The sequence below is a fragment of the Macrobrachium nipponense genome, chromosome 23, assembly GCF_015104395.2.
Source record: "Macrobrachium nipponense isolate FS-2020 chromosome 23, ASM1510439v2, whole genome shotgun sequence".
In the NCBI taxonomy this organism is placed as follows: domain Eukaryota; kingdom Metazoa; phylum Arthropoda; class Malacostraca; order Decapoda; family Palaemonidae; genus Macrobrachium; species Macrobrachium nipponense.
The window spans coordinates 28940694-28950926 of NC_061090.1; the positions used below are offsets into that span (position 1 = coordinate 28940694).

General features: G+C 36.1%; 1 protein-coding gene across 1 annotated transcript in view; it reads left to right on the forward strand.

Moving 5' to 3' along the window:
- The window catches only part of LOC135199949 (paired box protein Pax-7-like), a 76957-nt gene extending 71906 nt beyond the window's left edge, over positions 1-5051 (forward strand). Inside the window, exons 7-9 of the mRNA XM_064228077.1 lie at positions 1810-2072; positions 2411-4653; positions 4991-5051. Coding sequence (XP_064084147.1) covers positions 1810-2052 — 243 coding nt within the window. The 3' untranslated portion in view covers positions 2053-2072; positions 2411-4653; positions 4991-5051. The remainder of the gene's footprint in view (positions 1-1809; positions 2073-2410; positions 4654-4990) is intronic.
- The last annotated feature ends 5182 nt before the right edge of the window (positions 5052-10233 follow it).

A 10233-nucleotide genomic window follows, 5' to 3' on the forward strand; every position in this document is an offset into this window, starting at 1 on the left:
GCCCGTTAGTCACATAATTTCCTTAATTAAGTTATGTATTTGTGATTGCAGATTTAATTTTAATGGAGAATATTACCAACAAATTTTGGTATGGCCATGGGTAACCCTTTATCACCTCTCCTTTCAAACTTATATATGGAATTTTTTGAGAGACAATACCTCCCGAATATCACACTTATCCCCTTAAAATGGTACCGATATGTCGATGATATCTTAGTAGTCCTACCTGGTGGTATCGATGTAAATGATTTACTGTCTAAATTGAATAATTTAGTGCCATCCATAAAATTCACTGTTGAAATTGAAAATAACAATGTCATCCCTTTCCTAGAATTATTAATACATAGAGAATCTTTCCAATGCAAATTCAGTATTTATAGAAAACCCACAAATAATTTAACATATGTACATTTTTATTCTGGCCACCATTTTAATATTAAAATTTCAATTTTTTCTTCTATGTTCCTACGCGCTTTGCGTATCACGAGTCCACAATATCTGGACCAAGAAATAGAATACATAAAAAAGATAGGAAACGATCTCTGCTACCCCCACCTCATTTAATTGATTTATGTTATCAAAAAGCTCATAAAAAGTTTTATAATGTTGCTATTAATGAAAAAGAAATGCCTAAAAATGTAGTTAGCTTACCTTATTTTCGTGGATTTGAAACCATAAAATCAATATCTAAATCGTTTAATGTTAATGTAGTGTTCTCTTATAACAATACCATTAAAGATATGCTAATTAAGAATAGTCCCGTAACAAATAACAACATCATTTACAAAAATGCCTTGTAAGGATTGCCCATCGTTTTACGTTGGTCAGTCTAGTAAAAATTTATGTGTTCGGATTAAACAGCATATGTATTCAGTTAGAACAGCCCAGACTTCAAATGCACTGTTTATCCATCTGAGTAAAAAATCTCATTGTATCAATTGGGGTGATACCTCGGTAACTGCTAGATCTAATGATTATGTTTCAAGAAATTTACTGGAATCGGCAATTATACAAATCACTAATAAAAACAACCTAAATCTTAGTCTGGGAATGTACCATTTGGACCCATATATTTGTAAGATGTTTAAGAAGGACCTCAAAATAAATGAACAACTAATAAATTAGTCCCACATGTATATAGATATTATTTTCTCTCTCTCTCTCTCTCTCTCTCTCTCTCTCTCTCTCTCTCTGGTTCTGGTTCGATATTCTCTCTCCCTCTTTCTCTTGCTCGATATATATATATTTATATTTTCTTTCGTCTTTTCATTAATAATAATTTTTGTTGGGAAAATTTGTGTAAAAATTCATGATATTAAATTGTATATGCTCCCGTGTTGTTTTCAAAATGTACTGTTTTCTGGAAGAATCACTTGTTTACTGCGGGTATCCTTCAAGGTGTGGCTAGCCTATGGCGACTCCTCCTCTCTGTAGAGTGAAAATCGCCCTTATGGCTAATCTGGTAGTGTCAGTTTGTATATTAAGCCTTCTCTTGACTATGGTGTTGTTTGTAAAATCAGTTTGCCTCAGTAAAGGGTCCGAATAGGACCGAAAGTACTCGGCTATCTCGCTTTTTGATGTTTTCCTTCGTGGCAAAAAAACCTAATTTATATATATATATATATATACTATATATATATCATATATATATATATATTATATATATATATATATATATATATAATTACTATATATATATATATATATATATATATATTATACATACTAAAATTGTTTGCAGTGAAAATAAAAAATCTTACTTAAAACCTTAACTAACGACGATCATCCCTTCCCCCCCATCCCCACCAGACCTCCGGCGGAATGTGCAGCAACCAGACCAACGGCGCCGCCTCCGCCGTGGCCTCTCCCCTGACCTCAGCCGCCCCAGGCTCTTGGGCATCCAACCAGCTGCGAGGGGCCATGGGCGGGGCGGGGAGCTCCCCACCCACGGGGGCAGCCACCCTCACGCCCTCGTCTTTCACGCACGGGTTGGCTCACCACCCACGCACGCCCGCGCAGCACTTCCCGGCCCCCGTCTACTCGTGGTACTGAGGGAGGCTGGATTTGGAAACGTGAGTGTTGGGGTCGTCGTCATATGGATTTAAATAGATAATAAATAAATAAGTACAGAGTTTCTATCAAGTACCAGTAACATTGCAAGTATTTATTGCTCAGACCCCATACAGCATAGAGTAATGCAGTTTTTTGTAGAATGAAGTGCTTTGAATGCAAACTTGAGGAAATGTACAACATTCTACAAAAAACTGCATTACTCTATGTTATATGGTTTCTGAGCAATGAATACTTGTAATGGTACTGGGAGTTTATGGACACCCCGTATATTGAATAAATAAATTATATCTCTCTACCTTATCATTATCACTGAAGCATTCTTTCCTTTAATCCACAGATACGCAGGATCACAACTAGAAGAGTGGAAGAGATAGGCCTGGGAAAATGAGCCAGCGATTATTCTGAAAACAAATCTAACTGGCTATTACCACAATTAAACTTTTTTTTTAATCTCATTATAGTCTTTAAGTTAATATACACAGGCCTAACTCATGTTTACATAAAAGGCCTAACTTAACTTCGCATAGGTAAATCTTAACTGAAACTGATGTATAAAAACCTAAATCAAGTTAATTTATATAGATAGGCCCAACTTGCGTTTAGCAATAGGTAAGCCATACTGAAATTCGCATGTGTATAGGCCTAACTCAAGCTGGTATATGTATGCATAACTCAAGTTGATATATTATATATTGTAGGTGTAACTTGAAGTGACACATGTAGTGATAACTCAAACTCGTCCAAAGATAATTATGAAGATAACAGAACTAGGCCTACCAGGCCTACTAAGCGCGGTTATCGGAATAGTATATACTAGGATAATCATAAGAAAACTGTCATTTACTCTCACGTGATAACTGGGCAATAAATAATCCTTTTTTTTTAATGAAAGCCTCGTTAGAAGCCACAAAGCTTATGAAAGCTATACTGAATTCATGCGCGTCCTTAGGTCAAAGACAGGGACCTTAGCCTGACCCACGGTCAGGTCGGAATCTACATTAATTTTGGGTCAATCTGGGTCAATCAAGGTTAGTTCAGCTCAGGAGGAGATAACAACTTTGGTCACAGGTGAGTTGTGTTCGTAGGAAAGGTCACGAGATTTTCGTCAAGTTTAATGACAAAAGTTTAAAAGACCTAACGGGTAGTTTATGGAGCAAGAGCCTGTGCTTCCTAAAGGCAAGCTTGATTTTAACACCAGGTGGTACTGATGAAGTCATGTGTAAGTTGCCCACTAAAAAGCAGCTAGCTATACAATTCCTCGTCCTTTTTATCTATACTTATTATAGTTTCCTCAATATTTTTTCCACTGCATGTCTGTAGTCTTTCCACCGTGTGAAGAAAAGACAAAAACATTTTCATTAGTGAGTACTTTGTATAATCATCTCTGCTTCTTCGTACCATCTGTCATTTTGGTCTTTGATCTAATTTCTGTTCTGACGATGATGCAAGAATATGCCACAAAAATTGCACATGTGACCTAACAATGCATAACCCCATAAAGAGGTTCCCATTGCATCGAGAATATATATTAATTCACACCTCACCCTCTCTCTCTCTCTCTCTCTCTCTCTCTCTCTCTCTCTCTCTCTCTCATTATTACAACTTATGACCACAAAACCATCACCGTACCAAACAAGACGACACGACGCGAGACAGAACGAATAAAAATGAAATGAATCACGAAATCCTTTGAAACAGGATTCTATTCGTTCAACGGAAGGATTTCTTTAATACAGAGGCCGACGGGACGCGCGACCAAACGCCCTCATTAAGCCTAGGTCTTGGGAAAACAAAGACGATAGGATAGGATTCCTTTGGTAGGAAATAAACCTTGATCTGATTGGGCCAGAGGTTAATATCCTTTGAGAGCATTATCCTGCACCCAGTCATGATTCCCAGAAGGAGAAGCTCAAGCTAGAAGGATATCAAGGGGCTGGGTCAAGTGGCCGTGACTCGCTCTCGTTGGATCCTATGCGTTTCAGGGTAGGATACCAGGTTGTATCCCACTCCTAGGTAGGATATTTATACATAAGGATGAAGGAATTAGTTTCTGAAGGAGGGAAAGGTTATCAGGTCTGTTCTGTAGGAATTTTATGCGGGAATGGGGATAGGATCTCCCGTTTGGGTCCTTCTCAAAGGTAGGATACGCATCCGGGAATGGATGTATCAAATTAGGATGTGGGAAAGAGAATTTGGGACTGTCCCTTAGGAAACGTGATTTGCATTCAAACAAAATACTTGAAACTATATACAGTAAATGATTAGTATCTAAGCGCAGGGAATTTACTTTGTTAGTATAACAGTAATTTGTATGGTGAGTGATTATTCGTATGGTGATAAACGATTTAAAAGCACAAACACTTTAAATTATGTGTGGGTGGGCTTTACAAAAAAAAAATGAGACGGCTCAACTTAGATGATTAAGCAAAAAATATGTGAGCCTAAGTAGAAAAAAAAAAATAATTGAAGATTTAAAATTCCTCCCGCGTAATTCACAAAAGAGGATTTGGCAAAGAATCAAAACAGAATCCTAAAGCAGAATGAAGAAGAAATGAAATCGAATGAGGAACGATAAAGAAGGTGAGTGTCTACGCAAGAAAGTATGGAATTATTGCTGGCAATAACCTTACTAATCATTTAACATTTGTAATAACTATTCTTAATTATTTTCCCTCGAACTGTGTTTTATCATGCAATGTCAAGATTATTTGATAAAATTTCTCTTTCTTTCTTATGCTATAGACTTTTTGTCATTCACTCAAAACTATTTTTAAATGACAGACTCATTTCTTAACGGCAAACCCTTCGCAAAATCAATTACTAACTGCTAGCAAGAAATAAAACGTTTACAGACATGAAAAACGTTTATAGTGTTCTAACTTGACATTAATAAATATTTCAACCTTTTTCTTTTCAGAGCCATCATACAGTTGCTGTTTGAAATGGCACCAGCTCGTCCTGTGTCAGAAAATAAATAACTAAGTAAGAAAAAGACTAAAGAAAAGAAAGGTACGGTGAACTTAAAATACCCTGAAAAAAAAAAACTGAATGAAACTACTGTGACCTAGTAGTGACCTGTGCAAAGGTTCCTTCTGACCTCGAAAATGTATGTTCGTGACCAAACGTGACCCTTACTGACTCCTCAGGATTGGCTCGATTTAGTGGTATATATAGATTAGCGAAAATATTCAGGAACATTCTCTGTCGTGTCTTCAATGTCCGTCCATCAAGAAATCTGACGCCGAGTGCCTCCCAACAGTGCATTACCTAAATCCTAAAGGAACGCATCCGTCTGAATATTCGTCGAATTTTACTTATTGTATGTGAACGCTTCTTATAAACAAACCAAGTGAAGGTATCGACTTGATTTCCGTATACTTGGATATTCATACGATGAAATAGACGCTTGTTTCCTGTGAAATTTGTGAATATCAAGTGTAAACTATATTTGGTACATAATCTACTTGGCTTTTATGACGAAACCAGGTATATAATAATTATACGCCCAGGTCAGGTGTTCTCAATCTGGGAAACTCTAGAGTATGTCCACTGCTGTACTAATAGTTTAAGTATTATGTGCTCTGATTAATATGCAACTCATTTTAGCTTAATCTGCTGATTACAACTACTGTATTACTATTTGGCAATGAATTATCATTAATTAAATTATCAAATCAACAGGCGAATAGGTAAATTGCCTAATTATCTCAGGTGTGCAAAGGATGAGAATACCTGATCAACCTTCCTAATATTCTCAAGCTTGCATCTCAACTTGTGAAAACCAGAGAGAGCCTAGAAATGTCATTTACATTTTTATTTCAAGTAAATACAAGGACATTCAAACTCGTCTCAAATGTGTTTACGTTTCCACGAGCGGCAAGTGATGTAAATAGAATGTGTACATAAATGTGGCATAGAGATTTGTATGTAGGGAAGATATTCAGCGTAGGCTTAAGTGAATGATTAGCTTCTTGTATGTTGAATCTGTCGGGTACAGAATACAGTTCCTACTACAGAAGATGGCCAACTTATCAAGAGTGCAAACATTGATGGAGTCCTGTCAAGGTATGCTTCTCTCTCTCTCTCTCTCTCTCTCTCTCAGAAGGTTCACGTGAATATCGCAAAAGTTGGCAAATGAAAGATGAAAGCATTTAAGACATTCTCTCTCTCTCTCTCTCTCTCTCTCTCTCTCTCTCTCTCTCTCTCTCTCTCTCTCTCTTTAACATATTTAAACTTACACTCTCTCTCATTTAATCTAATTTAAATTAACAGTTATGATCAAGTATATATAATATATATATATATATATATATATGTGTGTGTGTGTGTATATATATATATATATATATATATATATATATATATATATATATATATATATATATATATAGTATATATGAATGTATGTACATATACGTATATACATATATATAAATATATACACTAAATTTATCATTCCCATAATAAGTAAGTGAGCTAAAACCGACCTCAAATTTATACCTGGTCAATTGCAGGTACTAATCGCTTACCACCTCACGCACGACCCTTCCCTGTCCCGACAGATTCGATTCGAAATCCTTGTAGGTACATACTTCTTCTTCCCTTTAAAAAAAAAAACTAAAATAAAATGGACTGTCAATCACTCGTCATAATATCAAGTGACGTTCATGACCAATACCTCCCGTTCACCAAAGAACGTAACCGATAGAACGTAAGTTATGTTGACAATCAGTGCTTGGGGAGACGTTCTTTGCGCGCGCCCCCCCCCCCCCCTTTTCTTGTCTTAATCAATATTTCGGGGGATTTTATGCAGATATAAATTGTCAGTCTTGCTAATAATCTTTAATTATTGTGATTAATTTACACCGTTATTTTATTGTAAAGAGCTAGAGCAGTTTTTTATACCGTTATACATAGTATTTAAAGATTCTCTCTCTCTCCTCTCTCTCTCTCTCTCTCTCTCGTCATCAAGCATGAATGTAAAACCCTACTATCTTATCTATCTATCTATCTATTACTGACCCAATAGTCAAGAGTGTAAAATAGGCACCCAATTAGTCATATGAAATCCTCTGCCGCTGGAACAGATGGAAATCTCAACCCCCCCCCCCCCTCCCCCAATTTAGCATCGAGAATAAGAGTTAGTTATTATAAAAATAAAATGCTTCAAGCTCTGTGCCTTACGCATGTTATGAGAAAGAAGTTAATAAAAGGATAAAAGCAAATAAACAAATGATGAAGTATTAAGGAGAGAAATAAAAGTGCATGTCTTATACGCTTGTTTTCATTATCCTTAATTATTATTGTTATATTATTATTAGTTTAACAACACCACTGAGCCACACTTCTGGACTCTCGAAATATGTATTATGTATACATATATATGCGCATATATAATATATATTATATATATAATATAATATATACGTGATATACAATTACGGCACCGTATACGTAGCTGACTTGTCATTTCTAAATTAACTTGCCAATGCTTTTGTCAATTTTATTGGTATACCAAAAACCAGTACTGAATTAATCTCAACCACTTTATACTCTATCACGAGTACCTTCCTTTTCATGATTTTACCTTTAAAGCGAAAGCAAGTGTGAATTGCATGTCTAATGAATGGTTGTGTGAAACCATCACTCGGCTGAATTGAAAACAGAACTTAGGCCAAAGGCCAAGCACTGGGACCTATGAGATCATTCAGCCCTAAAATGTAAACTGACGGTAAAGGTTTTGAAAGGTGTAGCAAGAAGAAAACCTCGAAGGAGTTGTACTATGAAACAACTGTTAAGAGAGGGTGCGAAACAACTGTTAAGAGAGGGTGCAAAGTGAGATGGAAGAAAGAATATGAAAGAAGGTACAGTAAAAGGAACGAATGGGGTTGCAGCAATTGAAAACCTACGGATTTCAAAAAAGAATAACATCTTACTCATGTCAATACATTTTTTCTCTCCACTGAAGCTATGTCTATGTTACATTAAACCTATGTAACAATTTCTGAAAAACGTTCTTCCTTTTTTTTTACATGGTTAAAATTTGAGGGCATATGATTTTTTTTTCTTGGTCCGATTAAGCAATTTATACCCTAAAACGCGTTTCATATTGTGATTATCGTATTAATATCACCAAGGTATTGTTGATATTGTAACATTAAGTTGTACAACAATGTTATATGGTATTGTTAAAAAAAAAAAATTCGCTTCAAACACCGCCCTCAAACATTCTTTTTATGCAAAATAATTTCCAAATATTTCGAAAAAAAAATAGTTACACATAATGAATAAACATGAATGAATATTGATAAAAACAGAATGAATATTGATAAAAACATTCTTAACAAAGACAAATAAACATTAATAAAATATAGATAATTAACATCAATAAACATTGATAAAAACATAGATAATTATCATCAATAAACATTAATAAAAACATAGATAATTTAACATCAATAAACATTAATAAAAACAAACACAAATTAACATTAATAAACATGCCATAGAGCAGTGGTTCTTAACGGGGGGTGGGGGGGGGGGGGGGGGGGTGTCAGCAATTTCCTTGGGAGGTGCGAGCCCTAAGGAAATATTAAATAGCCTCTAATTATACTCGTTATTCAATTAACACGTGAGGAACGAATTAATAATCAAAAGTTTATGAAAAAAAAAAATGCAAAAGTATCGCCTTATAACGTTAGCTTACTAGTCTACTCATTCTCTCTTTTTTTCACTTTCCTTTAAATCTAGGGGGCGTGGGAAGAAGGACCATCTCTCAGAGGGGGCAAGGTATTCAAAAGATTATAAGAACCACTGCTATAATAATAACACTAAATCCTAACAAACATTCGAATAAATTATTAGCCATGAAGATAATGGGGATTAATGAAGAACAAATTCCAAACAATTAATACTGATAATAAATATTTATAAAACGGGATTATATTATATTAATAATAATCTTAACGAATATGTGAAATACGATAAAAGATGAAGGTAATGGCGATTAATGGAAAAACTAAACAGAATGAAAAAATTTCCAAAAAAAATTAATATTGTCTCACACTGTTCAAAATGTCAATAAACAAGAATAATCTCATATCAATTCCAACAAACTTTTAAATACTGATAATTAACGATGATGATAATAGTAATTAATGCTTAAGAATAATCATTAATGGATGAATAGTTATGAAAGAAAGGTGGATAACGAGAAAAAAAAAGTTGTACTCACCAAACCGGGAGACGTTGTTTTGTCTTGCTTAATGTAGAGTAAGCCAGTAACTGTTGCATTAATCCAGGGGCAAGGAGTTCCTGCTTAGGGGGAGGGGTGGAGGGGTGGAGGGGGTGGGGGGGGGGGTAGTAGCAATGTTGAAAAGACGACGGCTAGTCGGCGTTTGTAGTAAGCCGAGCTGACAGCAGAAAGACGAGGAGATGACATGGTCAGCTGTCACGCCATGACAACATAGGCCTAGTCGTTGTCAGAGAGTTTGGCAGTATTCCGTTGCTGGCTGACTTCTTCACAAGGTGAGTACCTAGGCCTATATATGAAATCTTTTACTCCCACCATGGCGACATCAGTTGTATATGTGTTCAGCAACACACTCTGAAATAACCCCTTTTTAATTTCCAGGTTCGTAAGAACCTGGTCCTCATACCGGTTAGGCCTAGTGCATGAACGGAGAGGAAGGCAGCCTCGCTGATTGTTGGTTAAACGTGTTTCCTGCTGATTGTAGCCCCCTTATAGATCCAGACCAGTATGCCTTGATGATCATATTAATCGCTCCGCCCCAGTTCAGACAAATTTATTCGTTCTTGCAGCTGTAAGGGAGCCAGATGACCCTCTCGGCAGAACAGCTTTCTTAGTACCATTCTGCTTAACAATGCTTATAGATGGGAGAGGCCAAGGTTCTTTTTATGCCTTTTAGCAACAGTAGGCTTGGCCTAGCAGTCCATTTTTCTAGAGTACTGGATCTTTTCCTTCCTTTTTTTTTTTCCTGCTGTAGCGTGTGTTCGGCGTCGTCAAGACCAGGTTCCACAGGTTGGGAACCACTGGCTTCGAAACAGATGAAGGTGGCACCTTTGTCCACATGTACGGGGATCCTAATAGCACTATGTAATGGATCATCACATTCTGTATCACTATCACTGTTACAGTGC